Below are 24,022 nucleotides of genomic sequence, written 5' to 3'. Positions count from 1 at the left end.
TATTTTTTGAAGAGCTGCTTTCTTCCCGGAGACTCTTTTTGGAATGTTTTTGCAACGTCTGTGCCTGTTTCATGGTCGTAAAATGTTTTCTTCCAGCATTTCTTCTATAAATACCTCTGGGATGATGTTTATACTCCTCCCAACCTCCCAGGAGAACTTCCATGAGACTTTTTTCCCTTCGTTAATTGCTTAGTGGCAGTTCCACCTGCCGAGCTTTTCCAAAGCACTCCGTGGGTATTTCATAAGGGCGACTAGTATCCCAAAAAAGCAAGCAGAAATTTTGACAAATGACAGAGAATTTGTAGGCATCTGCTAAAGACGCCACATGCCTGTCCGTGTTTGGAGTGTGAGCCTGTCACCTCTCGGGGGCAGTCATGCTGTTACAGTTTAGGGCCTGTCCCAGTGCCAGAATCTCTCAGATGGCAGCACTAGGCATTACTGAGTGCCTGTCTCTCCAAGCTAATCCACGGGGCAAAGCGAGGCACAAACCACATCCCCCATTCTGTTCCCGCTTGTTATTAAAAATGGTGCCTGGGGAGGCATGTATTCTCTTCTCAGTCACTCCCTGTGGACATGGCCCTAAAGTGATTCGGCCAATGCAGTGTTCAATAACAGAGTGTGCAGGGGCGCCTGCCTGACTAGATTACAGTGCTTCCACTGACAAGCTGTGCTCTGAAATGTGGGCACCTCGCCCTTCTCTTTAGTTTGAGTTGGCAATTCTCAAAAGCAGGCTTTTCATCTTGGGGGTCTGCATCAGTAGACGCTGGGAAATGACAGCACAACGTGCTGCAATCTCATGGCAGACACAGTGATTATGGAACCAGCGTCTTTCTGCTGTAAAGGGCACCCACCCTTGGACTACAGGCCAGATCCTCAGCTGGTGTAAATTGGAATGGCTACTTCAAAATCAATGGAGCTGCTCCAATTTGCAACAGCAGGGCAGGATCTTGCCTTAATGCGGAGGGGAGACATATTAGTTCTTCTGCACTTCACGTTTGATCTTCATGTGACGGTTTTAGGATTGGGGGTGCCCTTGGTTTCCTCAGAGTCCTGAGTTTGAAGTGTATCAATGTCTGAAAGGGCTAGTAAGTAAACAGACATTTGGCCAAATCCTGCCTCGATTGAAGAGTTGAAAGTTTTGTCCCAGACTTTAGTGTGAACAAGATTTCTCAGTCCTGCTCTTTTAGAAGTGCCAGTTTGAGCAAATGCGAGTGCTGAAGGGAATCTGTTTCAGTATTATTAATGGAACCTGTTAACCTCTTCCCCCATATCCCCCCACTCCCCATTTGTTCCTACAGAGGCCAGGATATATGGCTGCAGTTAGATCATAGAGTTCTGGATCACGATTTGCCCAAGAAACCAGGTCCAGCAACTTTGTACTTTGCAGTTAGGTGAGTAATTGTTTTCTATATGTTTCTATATATACCAAATATTAGAGGTTTGGTGTATTTATTATTTGGTGTATTTATAGCTTTTTGTTTCAAAGGATTGATAATACGATAGAGGATAATTAATCGATAATTAACTTGATAGAGGAAATAAAAGTCAAAGCCATATGTGTTATTTTTAGAAAACAGTTAACTCCTGGATAAATGCTGGTTAGCTATGAGATACTTTGGAAATTTGGTTGTTCCCTTTTTAAATCAAAACAATATTTTATTAAATTAAACAGCCATTGTCAAGATTTTTTCTTAAAGAATCCTATACTTAAAGAGCTTCCTTGCCTGAATTGCTACTAACAACTATGATTAGTTAAACTATACTAATTCTTAACAATTAAATTTACTTTTCCCCATTTATGCTGGCTGCTACTATTTTCCATTTTAGTCAGTCTGGAAAATGAAATGAGGCTGATCTTTTCCACTCTCCAGTTCTAATATGACACAACTTCTTGCTAGATTTTGCTGAGTTTGTGAAAAATTTTGTAAGGCACTCTGAGAGAACATTGATTTGTGTAGCATGGGTAAGTAGGAACCACAAGGCTGTGCTGTCTATTTAGGGCATAGTAGGGGATGGTTCAAGATAAACAGTACCTGGTGTTCACTGAATATGCTTTTCTTCTTGTTAGATTTTGTAGCTTCCCCCATTTTTAAAAAACAAAACCTAAACTGAGTTTTTCCCTTTAAATATATTTATTACAGGCCCTTCGTCCCTCTTAAACATTCAGTGCCTCTGGACAGGAAATGCGAAACTGAATCTATGTATTGAACTTCAGTCACTTACATGACAACAGGGCAGAAATACTGTCACTGACTTGGCCATCAAATTGTTCACATGACTAATCTTCCCTATTCTTTCATGAAATGTCAAGCGCTCTATTCCATGTGGGCAGGACCCGGCGCCCCTTGCAGAGATCCACTGACCTCGGGCTGCCCTGACTTGCCTCAGAGGACTGGAACTGTGAACAGCTAATTCAGGAGTGGGGGTGGGGGGCCACAAAGGTATCTTAAAGCCACCTTTACACACACGCTTCCTGAGCTATGCTGTGCACACCTTGGCTGGAACGGAAGATCTAGGCCAGGACCTTTTAAGTATTCCTTACAAGACGGGAGATTGGAAAGCACTGAAAGAGTTAATACAGAGAGAAAGATCTGACTTGGGAGGAGAAGCTGCTGAAGCTAATTTTAAGCCCAAGCACTTTGGGATAGAGTTTGCATCTTAGGGGCATAAAAGCTTAAATAAACTATTTTAAAATGAGAAAGTAGATAGTGCATGGAGAGGCCTTTAGAAAGGAAAAGAGGAGGATATAGGAATAGTTGACAATACAAAAATTATTTAGCGCTGCAGAAAATATATATTCTAATAGAAGTGCCTTTAAGCTCTGCGTATAGTTCTGACATGTGAGCGACAGTGGGTTTTCACACCCTGGCACATGCCTTGGGTGGTTAGCGCCCACACGCTTATCTCTCCCTAACACATGTGCCTTGTCATCGTCTATTTCTTTAATTAAACCCAGATGCGAGCAGTCGAAAGGCTAGGTACAGTGCTGCGTGCACACAACTTCAGTGGAAAGGCAGAGGCAGGGATAGAGGGCGGCACTCCTGCTTGGCACAACCCAGGCCTGTGTGGGCCACGTGGCCTCAGAAATCTGCCTTGGACCAGAACTGAGGTAGAAATGATGCCGGTGCTTCTTACTGCACGTCTCCTGCCAGTTTAACGCCTCATGGTTTTGGGTTGAAACAAGCCTTGTGCCTGCTTGGTATAAAATGCATGGTTTTAAAACAGGAGCAAGAAAGAGCCATTTCATAAACACAGAATAACTGATGGAAGGGGTCAAGGAAATTTGCTTTGGGGATAAAGAGCAAAGGTGAACATTAGCCTTTTGCGCTATATGCCTTCTCTCCCCCCAGCGCTTTTTAACACCTTTGTCAGAGGAAATTAGCATCCTCCCCGTTCCTGGGCTTTTGTATAACTCCCTTTGTCTGTCAACTTCAGCATTTACACTGGGGCTTGTCTTCCTATGTTGTCGGGAGAGAGAGACTGAACTGGGCGTGGGGCCTGGAGGCCCAGTATGTAAGGACTCCATAAGTGGGGCCCTAGGAAGGGAATGTTTTGATTACCTGCGGACTGGGAGTTATGAAGGGGCCATGAAGAGGAGAGAAATTGGCACCAGGGTATTGCAGAGTGACCTCTGGCCACAAGGAGATGCTCAGGAATCAGCCACCCTGCTACACCACTAACCTGCATTAGGGGACTGGACAGTGTGGCCCCAAATGTTCCATCATTCTGAGAAGCCCATACATTGATAGTGAACTGTTCATACCTTGCAGCGATGTAGCTAAAAAAGGTTTCAGAGTAGCAGCCGTGTTAGTCTGTATCCGCAAAAAGAAGAACAGGAGTATATGCATCCGAAGAAGTGGGCTGTAGTCCACGAAAGCTTATGCTCTAATAAATTTGTTAGTCTCTAAGGTGCCACAAGTACTCCTGTTCTTCTTTTTGTAGCTAAAAAAGGCTTTACGGGGCTGTATTATCTTGCTTTGCATAGCTTTGAGAGATGAGTGCTTCCAGAATTATAGATATTCATTGTCTAGGCACCGTTTTGTGTGTAACGTTCATAGTCTTGGTGCTGTGTAGTGTAATATCCCAAGTGAGTATTAGGGGAAAAGCACACAGCAAAAGCAACTTATAGAACTTGTTGTTTTTATGATTTAGTATTTCTAGAGAGTGACAGCAAGGTGCTTGGCTTTGTGTATGTGCATAAAGTATTCTGTGGTCCAGACGCTGATCTCATTTATGCCAGTGTAATTCTGGAATAACTCCGTTGTATTTACTGGAATTACTACAGATGCCCATGTACCTGGGCTGTGATCCCTGCCCATCTAGTCATAGAAAATACTGTATGCTTAGATGGAGGGATTAGAAGATGGGTGTCCCTTGGTAATCCAAGAGGCATGGGATTTAGTTTCAGGATATGTTTTTGAGGGCTAGTGTGTTGCTGTGAGATTTGCTACTGGTTTTGTATTTTTAACTGATTAGAGCCTGGACCATACGTTCTTTTCTGGTAGTTTAAATCCAAGTAAATATGACACTGTAGCAAGCCCTCACCATCTAGGAATGTGACCATTACCGCATCGTGGCCACCAGTGTCTGCAGAGTGGCAGTGAGGCCAGAGCTCAGATCTTCCCTAAACAGCAATACAGCCCCCTTGCACTTGAGCTAAAGGAGAATTTGTTTCAGACGATGCCATGTCAGAATCAGTACTGCTATACTGCCAGTAGAGAGCATGACAATACACACAGTAATGGTACACACTCACAATAATGAGCATGTCAAGGAGAGGCCAGCGGAGCAAGGCTTCAGAGAGAGGAAACGTGATTTCAGGAGGGTTTTGATAGTATATGGAGAAGTTGTTCGGCACTCGAAGAGAAGAGAGGATGGTTCAAAGCATAAGGGCCCGCATGGAAGAAAGTGCAGACGCTTCAGACAAAGCCTTTGGAATCACCATGTGTAAAGAATTCCCTTAGCAAATCAGCCAAGCGCTTCCCGGTTGTGAGCCTTTGCAGCTAAGAAAACACTCTTTCCTTTAGAGGACTCCACATTCCTAAGAGCTGTCAAGAGCTCTGCAGCTTGGCCACGCTGTAAACAGATGCCATTGCACCTGCTATATTTAGTCAAACAAAAAGGGGCTTCTGAAAGGCTGGTGAACGGAGGGAGCTGCCCCTTGTGGGAAGAAGATGCACTGGATTAGCAGGGTTCAGTGTCGGGTTTTTCATGTTTAGAGAGAGGTCAGATGACACGAGTGTGCCTCTACCCTCTGGTTCTGGCAGCTGAACTCCAGCCCCGTCAAAAATAAAACCTTAAACTCCACATGCAGGCAACTGAACCTCAAGGTACCATGTGACCGCCTGGATCATCTCCATAGTAATCCCACGGGATGCCTACTTACCAGAGCCGGCTCCAGTGTTTTTGCCGCCCCAAGCAGCGGGGGAAAGAAGAAAAAAAAAAGCTGCGATCGGCGGCACTTCGGCAGCAGCTCTACCGCTGCCGCTTCATTCTTCGGCGGCAATTCGGCGGCAGGTCCTTCCCTCTGAGAGGGACTGAGGGACACGCCGCTGAATTGCTGCCGAAGACCCGGACGTGCCGCCCCTTTCCACTGGCCGCCCCAAGCACCTGCTCGCTGCGCTGGTGCCTGGAACCAGCCCTGCTACTTACAAACACTACTCAGCACTGATAAACATTTAGGGCTCTTTGCACCCCTCCAGCGCACAGTATAGAAGGCTGCTAATGCACCTGAGTGCTAGCAAAATGCAGTCAGGGAGGAGCATGGGAGGAGAACAACCACTGTGCAAAATGCTTCCCGAGTCCTGGAGCCAACGGCACCTCCTCCAGATGACAGAACAAGGAGCAATGGTCTCAAGTTGCAGTGGGGGAGGTCTAGGTTGGATATTAGGAAAAACTTTTTCACTAGGAGGGTGGTGAAGCACTGGAATGGGTTACATAGGGAGATGGTGGAATCTCCATCCTTAGAGGTTTTTAAGGTCAGGCTTGATAAAGCCCTGGCTGGGATGATTTAGTTGGGGATTTTCCTGCTTTGAGCAGGGGGTTGGACTAGATGACCTCCTGAGGTCCCTTCCAACCCTAATATTCTATGATTCTATGATTCTTCCACATGGGATCCCACCATACTGGTTCAGGGTGAGGGCGGCGTGGCTGGCAGGTGTGGACAGAGCCGGGAAGCAGCATTCCAAGCTTGTATTATTTCCAATGGACATTCCAGTTTGTTCTGAGCAACCTTGCTGAGTCCTGTCTATGGCTTGCCCCCAGAGCCCCCACGGGGGAAGACTGTGCGCACCTATGGACAGGGAGATCTGAGACAGCACACTCCTGAACTGGCCCTTGTTTCAGAGGGAAGGGGAAATCTAGAACAGTGCAGAGAGGTCGGCTCTCTGTGCAAAGTATTGGAACTAGAACTCCCAGGAGTTCCTGGACCCGATGTGATTCCAAGGTCACGCATCCGCCAACCTTCCACGCTAGCACTAATCCCTCTGCCACGGTGGATTTTGCATTGGCTTTGTCGAGTAGTAACACAGAGTTTGCGTTACCCTTTTCCAATTCCAGGGTGTCTTTCCTCTACTTAAGAGAATGACTTGCCCCTTTGAAATCGGACAAGGTTTTCAAAAGAGATGAAAAGTCGTCAAATCGCTCTTATCGGTTTAACAGGGTGTTTGTCATTCCCTTTTCACTATCTCTCCTCAGGTCTTTCTGCTTGTTCCCTACTAATAGTCAGGAAATTAAATGCAATAAGTCATAGTTCCTCTGAACCATCTGTATTACGGGGGAACAAAAAACGAGGAAATCAGAATGACATGGGAGGGGAACAGAACCTGGGTAAGAAAATAAAGTCGCTTTGTTCTTTTTTTCAGGTTTTACATTGAAAGCATCTCCTTTCTGAAGGACAAAAACACAGTAGAACTCTTTTTCCTGAATGCAAAATCTTGTGTGCACAAGGTAATGTGTGATGTCTTTTGAAACCTTTACCCATTATTATGTGTTTTCTGGTATTAGAGCCCATCACTAAACTGGCTGATAAATTAGGGATAGCTCAGTGGTTTGAGCATTGACCTGCTAAACCTAGGGTTCTGAGTTCAGTCCTTGAGGGGGCCATTTAGGGATCTAGGGCAAAAATCTGTCTGGGGATTGGTCTTGCTTTGAGCAGGGGGTTGGACTAGATGATCTCCTGAGGTCCCTTCCAACCCAGATATTCTATGATTAGGTATTAATGAAATCATATTTCTAGATTATACTGAAGGATTCAAATCTAAACACTTCTCCAACTTCAGGTACGTGGATGAATAGGACAGCGATGGTTTCAGGGTGTGATTTTCACAGCCCTCTGGCTTTCAAAGGGGCTAAACCAAAATCCCACAACCAAATATACCCAGACTTTTGAGTGTTTGAAATCTGGATCCGAATTTCGCAGCTAGCCCTCAGCTCTAATTGACATTATACATGTGCTTCCCACATACATGTAATATTGAATGGCTAACGCAAGTGTCTACCTTAGTTCTTCATTAATCTCAACCACAGCTCTGCATCAAGATCAAGGGGAGCATAATGTGTTTACACCATTTGAATGTGGTTACTTCTTTCCCTGAAGGTACCCCATAAAGTCAAGAACAAAGAGAACATACTTTTAATATACATGTATGTACATGTGTCTATATGTACACACACACACTCACTTATTCACTTTCTGGTTAGGAAGTTAACACTTTGTGTATAGAAAATTCAAAAATTCACACTGGAATGTCATGTCATGCTACCATGTTTTAAATAGTATAAATTAGCTCTCCAGAGGAAGGGGAATCTCCCTAATCCTAAATGAGGATTGAATGGGCACATCAAAGCCTTACCCAGGCCAGTCTGCCAAACCTTTGCTGTAACAGGAACCATGTTTCAATAAACTCCAGTGCAGCACTGCCTAATGTTGCTGTGATTTCTCTGATACTATAAAGTCAAGCAGCTGGCACTTCTGGTGTTTTTCATGCAACCAGCCTAGTTGTGAAGCGCAGGAAGTGTGGAACTCGATTCTGACAGGTATTGGAGAGAAACGGAATAATCTGCTCATTCATTAACTGGAGTAGTGAGTCCGTATATTAGTTCAAATTCATCCCTGTGCAACTCCATTGTTTGCTAGCATTCACACAGCACATTTTAAAGGGTTGTAGATCAAGAGCTGGTATTTCTGGCTGGGTGGAAACCTCACACAGAATATTTAATGGCAAGAATGTGGATCTCACTTGTATAGGAATTTGTTTCTGGAAGAGGGAGGAAAATGGAACCCCGCTTTCCACCCCTCAGCCCCCAAAAAGTAAAAAAAAAAAAAAAAAAAAGTAAACATCTGTTAAGAGTCCTGGACCTCATTGGCCGAGCTTAATAGCCAACGAGTCTCAAGTTCAGTCTATTTGTCCTCTCAAGTAAGTGTCTTGGAAGTTGGTAGAAATTAAATGCTAGTCACATCAAAACATTTGGTTGTCTGGTAAGTATGTGTGTGTGTATACTTATGTGTATGCAGTATAAAAGACAAGGGGAAAAAATACTCCATATATAAACATACATGTCATCCAGCCAGCCAGGAAGACTCGCATCTGGCCCTGATAAATAGTATTATTCACACAGCATAGTTGTATAATATTGAAATGAACTGATGATCATGCGCAAAGTGCTGGAATAACATTGTGTATCATGCAGTGATTTATTTCAGCACTGTGTGTGTCACTGTTTGAATGAGGGCCCTTTTTATTTCACACGGCCTGTGCTTTAATTGGTATTAATGTACAAAGTGCTAGCTGCCTGATTTTGCACAGCACAACTGCCAGAAAGTGAGAGAAATAGTTTCCCCTAGTGTACAGTTTCTATAGGAAGCATAAGGAGAGGGAGCTTGGCTTAAAATTCAGAAAGGAGGTTTGCTATAAAGAAAAGTTAGTATCCCAGTGCAGCTCTGAAACAAAGTACAGTAAAACCAGACAGCCCTTCTCTTTGTATAACTTCTCATTCCAAGCTGGTGAAACAAAAATGAACACTGAGCAAAGACATTTATCTCTGTATATAGATCATTAAAAAAATCAGAGCAGACCGGTTGCCTCTTAGCCATGCTGGTTAAAACTGATGTTGCACAGGTAGGACAGGGGACGAGTTTTATCTTGGCTTGCTAATAACATTGAGTGTACAGTCTGGCAAGGAGTCAGAAGGAACAGCACCTATGTCAATTGGGGTTTGAAGACAATACTGCAGCACTATCACCGTAGTGTCTTCACTTGGGGTATCATCCTAAAAGATCCTTACACTGCAGGATCCCGTGCCAAGAGAACAAGATTGGGGTCAAGCCTTTCTGAACTCGGCAGTGCAAGCCTGAATATCTGTGGGTTCAGCTATCTCTGCTTGTTGTGTTGGGAACATGCTACACCATGCGCTACAATACCATCCCCCTAACTCCCCTCAATAAATCCCTTCTTTTTCATTGCAAGCTCTCCGGGGCAAGGACTGTCACTGTTTTCACAGTACCAAGCACAGTATGGCTTCACGTGGCTGCTGCATGATAAATGTTAACATCTTGGGCTTGATTATTAGTATTTATGCGTACTGTTTGTGGCAGTAATGCAATTCGCAACAATTCTTGATGGTATATTGAATATTCCTAATGAGTTAGAAAAAGCCACAAATATGTGGGACTTGCATGTGCAAAAGGACTAATGGTACGTATAAAAGTGGGCGATCAGTTGTGTGTGGGTGGAAAAGCTGAAGGAAGACTGGGAATTTGAGTCAGATTCATCTTTGGCGTAGCTCCATTGAAGTCAGTGGATTTACTCCAGGGATACATTTGGCCCATTGCCTTTTAACACTAAAATGAGTTACCTTCTGTTTATTTAATGCCATTTGGGGAACATCTGATCACAATTATGTGAGATTTCAGCTCATTAGAGATGATCAAAAATGCAGTTTACATTTGTGTTGAATTAACACTGTCATTTAAGAACTGGAATGCAGATGAGACGATGGGCACCTCAAACATATTCAAAAGCCACACTAACTCAATAAACACTGTAGTCACTTTCATTTATGCTTCAGGGCAAGGAGACGCAGTCCGTGTAAAGGGCAGCGTCAGCCACAAAATATAACCAGACTCCCAACTTCAGTGAAGCAACCTACTGCTAGTCATTAATGACAGATCAGATGTTCTCTGGTATTTCTCAGTAGTTAATCCAGGTAGGGAAGCTTAGACTTGTTGTGTGGGTTTCTTGTTTTGTTCTTGTTTTTGTTTTGTTTTTTTGCTCCACTCATATTGCATGTCGTAAGGAGCCCCCAATGTCTTTAAAAGCAACAACTATCCATGAAGCACATGATGCAGAGATCTCCGTAATGCACCAGTGCACTCTGTTTACCTGAATGATGGGATATTAAAGGCCATATCCTACCCTAGATCTTTACATGAAGCTCCCATTGTGGGACAGGAATGCAGTTCAAAAGGTGGGTGATCAGATAGGAGGGTGTGAGGGAAGAATGGAAACCTGGATGGGTTGATAAAGATGGCTTAAAATAGCATCTTAATTATTTTCACAGGAGTGTTCTCCATGTTCTTGCACATTTCACTGTTTAAAAAACGGAGAGAAACTTTAAAAAAAGCCCCAGTTCAGGAAAGCATTTGCGCCTGTATTTAGCTTAAAAGTGTGTGCTTAACTTCCGGTGACTTTAATGGGATTTAGGCAAATGCTTAACTCTAAAGCATATGTTCTTTCCTGAATACTGATGCTTTCCTGACTCAGAGCCTAGCTGGATGGGTATGTGCAGTTGTGGAGTGAGCCATGTGTTGGTGCATTCATTTCAGTGGTACTGTATCCATATGGGGTGAAATTCACCCTTGTGCCAAGGGTCAGTGCAAGGCTTAAGCGACAGCTAAGTCCTACTTTGAGGGACCAAGTCATACTTAAATGTGATCTAGGCCTTGTGCCAGTCCTCTGCCTAGGAGGAATTTTCCCCATAGCTTGTAAAGTACCGTAGAATCCTTCAGGCTGAAAGCGCTACCTAATTATGTAATTATTAAAAAATATTTATTGGCGTCACACTTTTTAATGTGAGAAGCGCTCCGTAGAATTTAGTCTTTGTGTGTCTATGGGGCAGTTTCTCTGAAGCTCGTCTGTAGTTTAGGTCCAATGCTCTGGTTTAGTTTCCACGCTCTTCCTCCTCCAATACAAGGGGAATTTTTAATACAGGGGAAGGGAGATCAATGCCTTAAATATCTCGGGGCTAGATTCTGATACTTATTCCCGTTCAGGAGCACTTTGCTCCACAAGGGGTTATTTGGATGTCAGTGGGCTGGCTCACCTCATAAGGTGCTACTCGGTGTGAGTAAAAGTGGCAGAATCTAACTAGCCTACCAGACCAGCATCTCCAGCCACCCTAGCAGGGTGCAGTGCCTGCTGCACTTTAATGGAGCCCTGGGACAATGTGTGTTGTGACCCTGCTGTCCCAGGGGAGTCTGGGGGGTCCTTTTGCTCCAGGCTGAACTTACTGGTGAACAGCCGGCCCACATGGAGCAGAAAACAACCCTGCTCTACATAACTTCTCTCCTCCATCTCTTCCTCCCTTTGGAGCGCCAAGCCAGTGACCCCTTTCCATGGAGGAAGCTGGACAGCCAGTCAGACACATGATCCCCGTAGTAAGTGTATGATTTACTAGGGGGTCGCACTCTTTGTAACTTCGGTCGGCCAAGTGTATTGCACACACCAGGGTCTCCTTGCATCCCTCCATTTCCCCCGCCCCACCAGGTCCCCGTGTGCCACCCTCCCATCCTCTTCTATTTCAAGGACTCCCTGCAACTCCTCCCATCTCCTCCCTTGTGCCAATGGCTCCCTGCCCTCCATGGTCCCCTCCCCCCCATGCAGTTGTTCCTCAGTCTCCCCACTTCCATGCCACAGGATCCGTGTGCCTCCCATTTGTCTCTTCCCTCCCCAAGGCACAGCAGGGGCTCTGTGGGCTACGTGCCAGAGTGCCTATGTCACCCCCCCACCACCACCACCACCTCCAAGTCGCACGTCACCTATTCCAGGGTGTCTGTGTGGCCCCTCTATTCCCTACTCCCTGTCTTCCCCCCGCCCCTTGTGGATCCCTGCTTCACCCCTCACACCGTTTCCCCCTCTGGTCCCTGCTTCCTCCACTTTTCACCCCATCCCTATGGTCCCTGCTACATTTTCTCCATCTGCACTCTTGCTTCCTCCCCATCCAGGTCCCTGTTTCCTCCTCCCACTCTGCTCTTCCCCCGCCCTGCCAGTCCCCTCCCTACAAGCTCTCTTTCTATGCCTCTCCTGTTTCTGTTAGAGCCCAGGCTACAGCCACTCTTCTCCCACAGCAGGTTAAGCTGCTGCCTCTGATATGTGTGGGCAGCAGAGTGAGTCTTCTGCCTGCAGTACCAGTCAGGCCGGGGCCCTGATTTTTCCTGTGAATCAAGCTTTTCTGGTGTTCCGATTTGCAGCAATAGCAATAGCCTTGTGCCCATTGATGACTAGAACGGTCCCCGAGAGTTTGGAATTGATTGTTCCAAAGCTGCTGTGCTACCGGCAAACAGAGAAATGCCCTGAGTTGAGCATTACATCTGGCTTCGCTTGGCCAATTAACCATGTTTACTTTCACACTCCTCCTGCCCCATCTTGACCACAGGTACTTTGGCAGCAAAGGCTCGCTTCTTAATTTCATCACTGACCTGTCTTTCAGCACCCGCCGTTCTCGTGCAATGCATGTTATGCAAGGTCCTTGCAGCAAGTAATACCAAGTTACACACCACTCTTGCGTCTGATGAAGTGGGCATTCACCCACGAAAGCTTATGCTCCAATACTTCTGTTAGTCTTAAAGGTGCCACAGGACCCTCTGTTGCTTTTTACAGATTCAGACTAACATGGCTACCCCTTTGATACTTGACACCTAAAGAAAAAACTCCTACTACATACTAGCCTGCACAATTCATTCTGTGTTTACTGTGCTGTCCACCTGACTTTGCTTTCCCCATGAACCATGCAAGACAAACAATGCAAATAAAACCCCATTTAATGGGAACTGAGCTGTGCCACTCAGATGTGCTAAAGGAGTGGTTCCTTATCACTGACGCATGCATGAGTACTGGTACTTCAGGCTTTTATAACTAGTACTCCAGGCTCCCTTCCCCCACCCCTCCCTGATGAGGTGCTGCTTTATTTATTATTTTTTTCTGGACATCACTGCAACTCATGTCCCATTCACTTCTGAGTGGTGTAATAACCTGTCATGTAGCTGAACCTGCACCAAGCCCGGTCTTGCAGTCTGCCTCCCTCCTTCATGTTTTGCCTGGAGTTTGGAGTAGCCCAATGTCCATTGCCAGTTAGCGCATGGACAACTGAATGGTAGGCAATGCTAAGTGCTATATGGATGAATAACAAAGAAAAGAGTTCCTGTCCCCGGAGATCTGAATCCAGATGTCAGACTGGACACAACATGTGAACAGGACAGAGTGGATTGGGGCAGATGGAGGATGTAACAAAGTGAATGGAGTTTAGCAGGAAGTTCTGAAGTCTCAGCTCACCACTTGGCTAACCAAGTCCTGACAGTCGTGAGTTTTAGGCGTCACAGCTGAGGTAGGCCTGAGCCATTGATATGGACACCGGGGATCACTGCCAGGAAAGAGACTGGAGACAGTCTCTATCCCTACTCCAGCCGCTGATTGACAGCACCTACCCAGTCAGTGGCTGCTACTTCAGTCTCAGGGTTGCATTCGTTTCTGAGCCGCTATCCAACCCCTGCACTCAGCCATGAAGGAGCCTCCAGGAGTGGCACTCTGTGGTGCACTGGGGCTTCACGCTGTGCACCCTTTCTATGGCTCCTGTCCCCTCAATTGAGCAGGACTCAGCGGTTTCACTGCACTAGGTACTCTGTACATCTCTGCTCTGTACATTAATGAGAAAAAAACCTGTGCACCACACAGTGTAATGGGATTTCCAGAACAAACCAATCTGCACTCGACAAGTTGGATCGAGTGCAATATGTGTAGTTAGAGCTCTTGATAATGAAGGGACTTGCGAAGTGTCTGCCAGTGCCATTAGTAAGTTCCCACTGTCTTCTGGATGCTGGTATCTCCTGACTTTTTTGAGTGCTTGACTTTGCAACCTTAATGTTCTTTTAAAGTAGGTTTTGTTACTGGGACTTGCTGTTTTAAAACAAAACACAACCCCAAAAATCCAGACATCTTATCATGTGGAACCACATTGACACCCCCCCCCCCCCCCGCCCCAAAAAAACAGGATTCGGACCTTTAGATTCACTGCATTGATCCCAACCACTTCAGCTAATGGAGAACTGGGCCCATCTCCCTCTGCTCCTATTCTTCTCTTTCTCCTCCTCGCCCTTCCTGCATTCAAATCAACCTGCTGCCACCATCACCGCCTCCTCCTTGTCCTCCAGGCTGCCTGGGCACCAGAAGCAGGAGCACTGAATGCAGAGGAGGGAATGTTCCTGCTCACAGTCCCTGGCTGGTGAGTAGAGAGGAGCAGTTGCAGGGAAGTTCTTCTTAGGCCCTGCAGTCCCAGGAAGAAGCGTGATCCATGGGGATGGCAAATGCTCAGTCTGGTCAGCACGTAGGAGCTGTGGAGGGATGGAGCATGCTCAGTGCAGACAGAGACTTTGGAGAATTTAACTGCCAAACTCTAATAAGTCTCAGCTGACATGTGTAAACTGAGGTGTGTGGGGGTTTTTTGTTTTAGGCCTATAAATTAGTCACCTTTGGGCAAATTTTCAGGGAAATGGCAAAAGGCACATCCTTGGTGCTGGGGTGGCACTTCTGACAAATTTCAAGTCCCTACTCTACAGCACAGAGGTGCTAGAGTTTCTCAACAAAACCATGGGCAAAACAGTGTATTTTCCCTTATCTCACTCTGAGAAATAGCCTCAACTGTTTAATCTAAAACTTTCCCCCCAAAATATCAGTGGAGACAGATGCCTGGCGTGGAAAATTTCAGCCCAAATGATTTAACTTTGGCAAAGTTATAAGCCACTGAAAACTGGGTCTTATAATGGGATGTGTGGGGCAATCTTACCTCTAGGTGACACTGTTAGCTCTGCCTATAATTAAGATGTACACGTAAATGTCAGTGATCGAAATAGGGCCCCTAGGTATCTCTTTTCAATTATTGGGTATTCACCTCTTATCAGTATTTGCTTCATTTGATCATGTTATCCAATGTAGCCTCCCTGGAAGGGTGAGTTGTTACATTTGCTTGGCCTACTTTAGTCCTCCCTAGCTACCTTTGTCATATGATAACAGGTTGTTCCTACACACCACACCTTCTATCGTTAGAGCCACTCCCTTGCTTGAGACTGTCGCTCCCGAATGATTTTATCAGAAGGAAAGTTGTAGAGCTGTTTACAATGTGAGGATCTGACTTCCATTGACTAATACTTCGCCATTGGGCTGTCCGACATCCCAGAAATCATTGCACTGATCTGCTTTGGGAACTGGTGGTGATGGGCAAGAAGGTCGAGGTTGGCCTTGCTCTGCATTCTTGTTACTGCATTCACTTACACAGTGTCCACGTACAGCCAGTTGTCTCCCTTGAAACACTTTATCGCACGTGCTGTGGTCCTTTCTCTCCTCTCTTTCTCTTTCACCTGCTCCCTCTTTTTAATTCCATCCTTCTCTCTCTCATTCTCTCACTTTTTCCCTTTTTTTCCCCCCTCTCCCTCTCCTAGTAATTGTGGGTAATTATAGATGCAGTTATCTGGCGTTCTTGAGGCTCCTCAAACAGAGCACTTCCTTGGACATCACTAGCCTGTAGTAAGGGGTAAATATTAAAAACCCACCCACGTTTCTCTTTGAGGGGAGGAGGAAGATTTGAATGTGGCGTTAGGTTCTTATTTAGATGCCAGTTTTTAAAACTTCATTTAAAATTTATTGGTAATTGATTTATTTGTTTTCTTCCACACGCACAGACTGTTGCTTTGACGGAGCCGTTTCAGGTCTTGATTTCTTAGGCCTGGTCTACGCTACAGAGTTAGGTTGACACGAGGCAGCTTACGTCTATACTTAATTTTCTCTCCCTCCAACGTAAATGCCCAGCTCCACCAACTCACGAGCAGTGTAGAGTCAATGTTGACATAGTTCGGTTGATTCAGTGTCCGTGTAGATACTGTGTTGCTTATGTCGACTGGCTTTCAAGCAATCCCCACACAGACGTATAATCGATGGAAACACTCCTGGTGAGGACACGCACCACTGACACCAGGAACAAAGCATAAACATGCACAAGTGAGGTAATTACTGTGGTGGCTGTATGCCAATGTAAGTTAGGTTGACTTAATTTTGTAGTGTAGACGTGACTTTACTCTGCCTGGCTTGGAGTCTAAACCATTTCCAGGTGTCTCTGTAACTGAACTCCCATGCATTTCTTTACTACTCTTCAGTTCAGAATAGCCTGTACTCCAAAGTTTTGCTTAGCACCATTAACTCCTATTCACAGTACCACCTCTTTCCTGATACAATTTTCAACAGGACTCTGACTTGTACTGCACCCATGTAACAATAGGAATCTTGTGTTGATTTTTACTGTGCCCTCTTAGTGCTCACTGTCCCACTTGGTGTTGCCCACTCGCACAATTTTTAGTATGTTCTTAAATCCATCCCTAGTCAGCAAAGCACTTAAGCACATACTTAAGTCCTGCTGACTTTAGTGAGCATTAAGTACATGCTTAAATTCTGTGATGAATCAGGCCCCAAATTCTGCCCTGAGATGGCAGGATTTGGCCTTTACTGCTCATTGTGAATATTGATGCTCTCCTGCTCTACAATACTTACTACTCAGCTTGGACAGCTGCTAGATCCACTTATTAGTCTAACATTATTCTGCCTGACAAAAGCCACCTGGACAAGTTGGGCCAGAGTCAGTCCTGCTGTAAACCCACGGACTTCTGGAAAGCTACACCAGCGGATGAATTTGGCTCTTCTATTAAAACAATTGGTCCCTACTGCAAATCTTAATTGAAAAATATCAATTCCATCCCCTCCATGGAGCAGCTCCGTTGATTCTGGCTAGACTAATTTACATCTGAAATGTGTAAGAATCGGATGCCATTATCTGAATTATATCCATCTACTTAACCTCTTCCTAGTGATTTATTCCCGGTTGGGATAACTCTAGGAAAATATCCAACCTTCATGTTCGACAGGTGGTTCTCAGAGCATGCTGCAGACCTAGCTCCCAGCCTCTTGGCCTGCTTGCCTAAACGTATGCTTAAATGGTCCAGCCATCACAGGACATGCAAATGAATCGTTATCAGTGTGTCATTCCCCTCTGGTTTCGAAAATTGCTATGATTGCTGGAGCAGTGCTGAACTGTCATTGCAGAACCTGGAACCACATGCAGCTCAGCTGGTTTGGGATTTTGTTACAAACTCACAATACTGCCTGGCTTTGTTGGAAAGGCTTGCCAGCCTTTGGAATGAACACAGGTTGATGTATAGATTGGAGTCCACCCACAAGCATGGGCTAGTGGTTAGGGCAGCGGAATGAGTGGTAGGAGACTTGGCTTCAAGCCCTGGCTCTGACCTGATGTGTGACCTTGGGTAAGTCGCTTCTCTCTATGCCCTTGTTTTCCCTCCAACTCTGTCTATTTTATGCTCTTCAGGGCATGTGCTTTCTCCCCTCCACCCCCCGTTCGTACAGCACCTAGCACAGTGGGATTTCTAGATGCTACTTTCATACAAATAATAAACAATAATCAAAAACAATCCACTGTGTCCTAAAGATAAGGCCAGAGTACAGCTGGCCCTAGGGAGAGAAATGGCTCCTAGAGCCTCTTCATGTACCAGTGCACTCTTGCAAGAGTCTGAAAGGTCTAGGGAACGCAAGGCCATGAGACGTGCTTGCAACAGCTGTCGGTAGTGACGTCATCCCCTTGTTTGAAAGGTCTAGTAAGATCTGCAGCTCCCCTGAAAACACTGGGTCTGATTCTTCACTGCCCTGCACCTTGCATGGCCACTCAGGCCTGTGTAATGCTGGGTGCTTGGGCCAGATCCTCAGCTGATATAAATTAGTATCATTCCATGGAAGTTAGTGGAGTGAAGCTTGATTTACATGACCTTAGTATCTGACCTCCTGTTGCACAGGAGTAAATGTCTACACAAGGTGCAAGGCTGTGGAAAAGCAGGCCTATTATGCCTTCTATGATTGTAATGCTCCCCAGCCCTGTAGTATGTCATCTCTGTCCACCTCTCCCCCCACCCCCCCCAGGGCTATTATGGGCTCTAATTTGGCTTCCATTTAATAGACTGGGATTTTTAGAACTATCCAGGATGCATTTTTTCACGGCGCTGTGGTGTGCAGAATTATCAAACTTACAATTGGGATTTGAGTGTTGAATGTGCAGTATGTTTCCATTCCACAAGCGATGCGCCTTGCTGGAAAGGAATGGGGAAGATGGTGCTTGTAAAGTTAGTTGCAGCGTTCTGTCCAAAATAGGTCAATATGGGGAGCAACGCAATTAATAACATGCTCCGAATTATAACTCACAAGCAAAACAATATATGGAGGCAGGGACATGAATCAACAAAATCCTAGGATGGAGGCTGAAACTACACTCAAAGAAGCAATCCCTGTTGCATAATTGAATGGATTTGAATGCCAGCCTCTTAATATCCCGGCTAAGGTGCTTTGTTCTGTCAATTGCCATGTTGTTGTTTGTTAATAGTAATTATCCCAAAACGTCAGAACGTGCATAGTAGAGTCCCCAGCACCTCTTAAAATATTTATTTACGACCATGTAAATACATATTTAAGATCAGTGTAATAATAATCATAATTATTAATAATGATAAGTGTTTCACTTGGCTTTTCATCTTCAAAGAGTTTTGCAAACTTTAAGCATCACACCATCCCTGCAAGGTAGCCAAGTATTAGCCCCATTTTATAGAGGGATAAATTGAGGCATAGAGGGTAAGTAACTTGCCCGTGGTCCAATGGTGATTCACAGTGGCAGAATTGGGAATAAAACCCAGACATCCTGGGTTCTAGTCCTGTGCTTCATCCATTGGGCAAACTTATGCATGCTTTTAAGTATACCGTAATGGTATGGTTACCACTAAGTGGGTTCTGTTGTGCTTAACAGACTGATATTGTAACCCTGTGTTTAATGTTCCTTAGAGACCCACTGGATCTCATGTACCAGTAGGTGTGCCTACTTCTTTCTGAACAGCAGATTTATTCAACAGACGGTGCGGATTCTTCTGCCAGTCACAACTGATCATAACCAGACACATTTCTCTACTGGAGTTAGAGTAGACACCTATGAGCCAGACATCCTGCCAGAGAAGCTGGTCTCATTTGTATAAGGGATCTTAATGTAGACCTTCTGTAATAGGAGGATTTAGTTCACCTGTAGGGCTGGTTGGGCTCTGCATGCTATTATAAAAGCCTCGCTATGGGTGCTCGCTGGAGAAGCGTTCCCCAGAGGCTTTCCCCCTTATCAGTGTGCTTGTCCCAGAAGCAGATGGTAAAGCAAGTTTTTCCTTGGGTCTAGCTAGAAAGGGGTTAGGACCTTTGATGTAAGAATTGAATTAGGCTTTTGCTGGGTGCTTAGAGATGATGGACCACATCTTGGGCTATATTAGAGCAGTTTTGCACTACTCACCTGGTGCAAAGTTACCACAGAGGCAGCATCACTGGCTAAAGGAGGTTTCCCCACCCAGTGCAGGGCATGGGTGCGAGAAAGTCCAGAGAAGAGCAGCAAAAATGATTAAAGGTCTAAAAAACATGACCTATGAGGGAAGATTGAAAAAATTGGGTTTGTTTAGTCTGGGGAAGAGAAGACGGGGGACATGAAAACAGCTTTCAAGTACATAAAAGGTTGTTACAAAGAGGAGGGAGAAAAATGGTTCTTCTTAACCTCTGAGAATAGGACAAGATGCAATGGGCTTAAATTGCAGTAACGGAGGTTTAGGTTGGACATTAGGGAAAACTTCCTAACTGTCAGGTTGGTTAAGCACTGGAATAAATTGCCTAGGGAGGTTGTGGAATCTCCATCATTGGGGATTTTTAAGAGCAGGTTAGACAAACACCTGTCAAGGATGGTCTAGATAATACTTAGTCCTGCCTTGAGTGCAGGGGACTGGACTAGAGGACCTCTCGAGGTCCCTTCCAGTTCTATGATTCTATGCCTCCTGTGGGCACACCAACCACCGAGGCTCCTACGCCCCCTGCCCTGGGGCTGCTGCAAAGGGCCTGGCGTAGGGAAAGAGGTTGTGACCATCTGCAGTCCAAGATCCCCTGCCATAATTGCCCTTTTGAGGCCTTTGGCAACTCTAAATTGCATTAGTGGACGAGTCTGATGTCGAGTCAGGGGAGCACAAAGGTCTTGAAACTACTTTTACATCCTCATCCTGAGCTAGGGTGACCAGATGTCCCGATTTTATAGGGATAGTCCCAATTTTGGGGTCTTTTTATTATATAGGCTCCTATTACCCCCCACCCCCATCCCGATTTTTCACATTTGCTGTCTGGTCACCCTAGCTGAGCACCCATTGGTGGGTGGCAGCTCAAGATCTGAGGCATTGCTTTTTACTTTGGAATCCACATTAAATGTGCCGGACGAGAAGGAAAGTATTTTCGGTGCAACACAACGCTTTGTCTTGTTTTTCTCTGTTATTTGTGACACTTGTTTGGCGTGAATAAAACACATCTGTACAGAATGCTCCTAGTCTGGGGCCGGCCTAGAGATGACTTCCCTGTCATAGTAGCAACACTTGTTGGAAGGGGAAAATTCCTTGTAGTCTAATGTTCTTGACAGACTTGCTGGGAGTGGGGAAGGGAGAGAGAGGAATGACTTGTACTGCTGGCAGCACCAGCAGCAAATGCCCTTTCTGTGAAAACTGTGAATTATTTGCCAGCTCACTTTGAACTCAGCCTCGGTGGACCTCAGCTACTGTAAAGCAATGTGGCTCAGGATCTCTCTCTGTGAGCCGTGGTGGCTGAGTGGTTAAGGCATTGGATTACAATCCCAGAGGTTGTAGAGTTAAGTCTTGCTCGATCTCGTACTCCAGTTCATGGAGCTGCAAAATTGGGTATCTGATCTGTAGGGTGAGAGAAGTCAAAGGCAGCCAGACATGATGCTAGTCACATCACTTCCTTGTGTATCGTTGGCTATGGAAACGAATGTGTTGGAAACTGCATTAACCTGGCGAGCCGTGTGAGGCAGACTTGGACTCTTGATAGCTCTCTGTAATTCTCTGGGGCATCACATTACTGCATCTTACCTCGGCCACGCAGAACTCCTGAAATTCCCAGTAGGCTCGGAGTGTGCTGAAACTTGAGTTACGAGAGGCAGGTGTCACATGTTCAATATTCTTCCCTGTAAAAATGAAAATATTTACTGCTCAAAATTCATTGGCCCCACTCTGTCCTTTATACAATTGGCAAGGGGATAATTTTTCTAACCCAGGAGCCCGTCGTAAGCGGCCTGATGCTGCCCCATGCCTAACTGCTGGTGTGGAATGTGATCCTGCAAACACTTTTATGCATCTGCCTGACAAAGGTGAGAATGGGGCCATTCACATGTGCCAAGGTACGGTGTTTGCAAGATAAGGGTCTTGGCTTGTAAACTCTTTGAGGAGGGGCTCCGTCTTGCTATGTGGTTTTGTACAAACCCAGGCCCTGGTCCTCACTGGGCCTTTGGATATGCTACAGCAGGGATCAGCAACCTTTCAGAAGTGGTGTGCCGAGTCTTCATTTATTCACTTTAATTTAAGATTTCGCGTGCCGGTAATACATTTTAACGTTTTTAGAAGGTCTCTTTCTCTAAGTCTATAATATATAACTAAACTATTGTTGTATGAAAAGTAAATAAGGTTTTTAAAATGTTTAAGAAGCTTCATTTAAAATTAAATTAAAATGCAGAGCCCCCTGGACCGGTGGCCAGGACCCGGGCAGTGTGAGTGCCACTGAAAATCAGCTTGCGTGCCGCCTTCGGCACGCGTGCCATAGGTTTCCTACCCCTGTGCTACAGCAGTGACTAATATTCACCATTGATGAACCAGGACCAGCCTCTTCACATGTGGATGTCCAACTTCGTAAGTTTGGACTCAAGGCTGTAGCCAGGAGGATCTACGAGAGTTTATGCATTTGCCAAAGCAGTGTTTGGGCATTGGCCACCTACTGTACATCTCTAATGTTACTGGGGGTGAGGTGTTGTCAGGGCACATTGCTGGGTAACAGTCGGGCAAGTGGCTCTTTCCCTTGAGTTGGGTGAAGAAAGAACATCTAGGAGGCAAGGATTCTGAGAAATTGTTTTGAACGTCATAGTAAAATAATTACTTTGCGTCTTTTCTTCTTACGGGCCTGATCCGGCAAAGTGGTGTAGTCTGAATGGTGTTATGTTTTACCTAATGATTATTAATAATATTTATGCAGCCTCATGGGGGTCCATGGTACTTTACAAACAAATAACAAACTAGATCCTTGCCCCGAGGAGTTGCCATGTTTTAAGACGTACATATCTTTGGCTCAATCCCACATCCCTTGTGCACTCAAACGTCTCCTTATGTTTAAGGTGTGCAGGATTGGGACCCCTTTGCTCTGACAGGGTTAGTTGCAATCAGTAAAGCTTTATGCAGAAAATATGCAATGACAAGATAAGCTGAGTGGTGACTGGAAGCTTCACTAGGGAGAGAGAGAAAGAGACAAAGACACACACCAAACAGCGAAATATCGTATCTGGGACCTGAGTGCAGCCAACTGGTCTGGTGAAACTTGTAGGGCCTGAATGTACTAAATTGCAGAGACAAAGAAGTGATTCATTCTACACCACCGACACATTCAAATAGCAGCTACCTCTCTTCTCTCCCTGAATCCTGTTTTCAGAATTTACTTTCTTGAACTAATCTTAAAAAAATCAAACCCACAAAATGGCAGAGTTACTAAAACTTTACTTGGGAATTCTTCCCTCCCCCCTTCCCTCATGGCAGTGGTATGGTCTGCAATTGAGCGAGACCTAGAGGTACAGAGTAATGTGACAGGCTCCCAGATTCAGTAGTCCTGGGCTGTGTCCCTTCACTGCTGAGTCAGGATATGCATGTTAATGTTTTCCTCTTTACGTAAACAGGGGCAGATTGAGGTAGAAAGTGAGACAATCTTCAGATTAGCAGCCCTGATTTTACAGGTAAGATTATCCTTTCTTGTGTGTGTGTAGTTGCTTTTTAACCTAACTCACAACTTTGAAATTTAGGCACGTTTGCAGCAATTTGTGGTTTATTTGTGCTACATTTTGCACTGTCTACACTACAAACATATTGTTTGTGAATGACTGGGGAGCTGCTATTTTATTACGGCCAGTTAGGGAATTTACTATTCAAACAGTTCAGGTTGGAGAGTGGGAAATCAAGTGTAACCTTTTTCTGTAAGCAAGATCATTGAACAGAGTGATTCAGTCAGGTCTGTAGATCTCTGTGAGCTGAGGAGTGAAAACATTATTACAGCAGGTTTCTAACCTGTTTGTCACTTCCTCCTGTGCCACAAATAATTGACATGTGTTTGTTTTTATGGCAGGAGATGTTGGAGGGAAAAGGGAAATAGAGTACTGTAGCTAAAAGTTATTACACTATTCATACGAATTTTCCTTCAAGAGGACTAAAAAAAACACCAAAAACTCTTAATTGTTTTTCTCTCTGTTTTGGTAAAAATAAATATTTTCCTCACCATTAATTTTATGTCAAATCATTAACCTTGTTCTTGTTATTTTTTGTCATTAGATTTACAATCTGTTTATGGTACAATCTGTGATTGAACACAACCTCTTTCTTAAAAATGGCTTAACTAAGTTTTCATTGACAAATGCAAGGTGGGGTTGTGTTGGCTGGGCTGTGTGAATGATTGTTTTCGTCTTGAATGAACACCGACCTATCACAACCGCTGACCTTCTTGTAATGTTCGCCTTTCGTTGGATGTAGCTGATTAAAGTAGAGAGAATGGGCCTTTCTGTTTATATCTCTCAATAGTAAGTGACATGGGATTTGAATGTG

The 24,022-nt window shown here is 45.0% G+C and overlaps 1 protein-coding gene across 2 annotated transcripts in view; it reads left to right on the top strand.

The window, feature by feature from the left end:
- FRMD4B (FERM domain containing 4B) overlaps positions 1 to 24,022 on the top strand; it is a 199,943-nt gene that overhangs the window by 114,497 nt on the left and 61,424 nt on the right. For both annotated transcript variants that reach the window (XM_054035105.1, XM_054035104.1), the window contains 3 exons: positions 1,299 to 1,391; positions 6,864 to 6,948; positions 23,107 to 23,163. In XM_054035105.1, coding sequence (XP_053891080.1) covers positions 1,299 to 1,391; positions 6,864 to 6,948; positions 23,107 to 23,163 — 235 coding nt within the window. The remainder of the gene's footprint in view (positions 1 to 1,298; positions 1,392 to 6,863; positions 6,949 to 23,106; positions 23,164 to 24,022) is intronic.

Source organism: Malaclemys terrapin, chromosome 7 (genome assembly GCF_027887155.1).
Source record: "Malaclemys terrapin pileata isolate rMalTer1 chromosome 7, rMalTer1.hap1, whole genome shotgun sequence".
NCBI classification, from domain to species: domain Eukaryota; kingdom Metazoa; phylum Chordata; order Testudines; family Emydidae; genus Malaclemys; species Malaclemys terrapin.
This window is presented reverse-complemented; position numbering and strand designations above follow the sequence as displayed.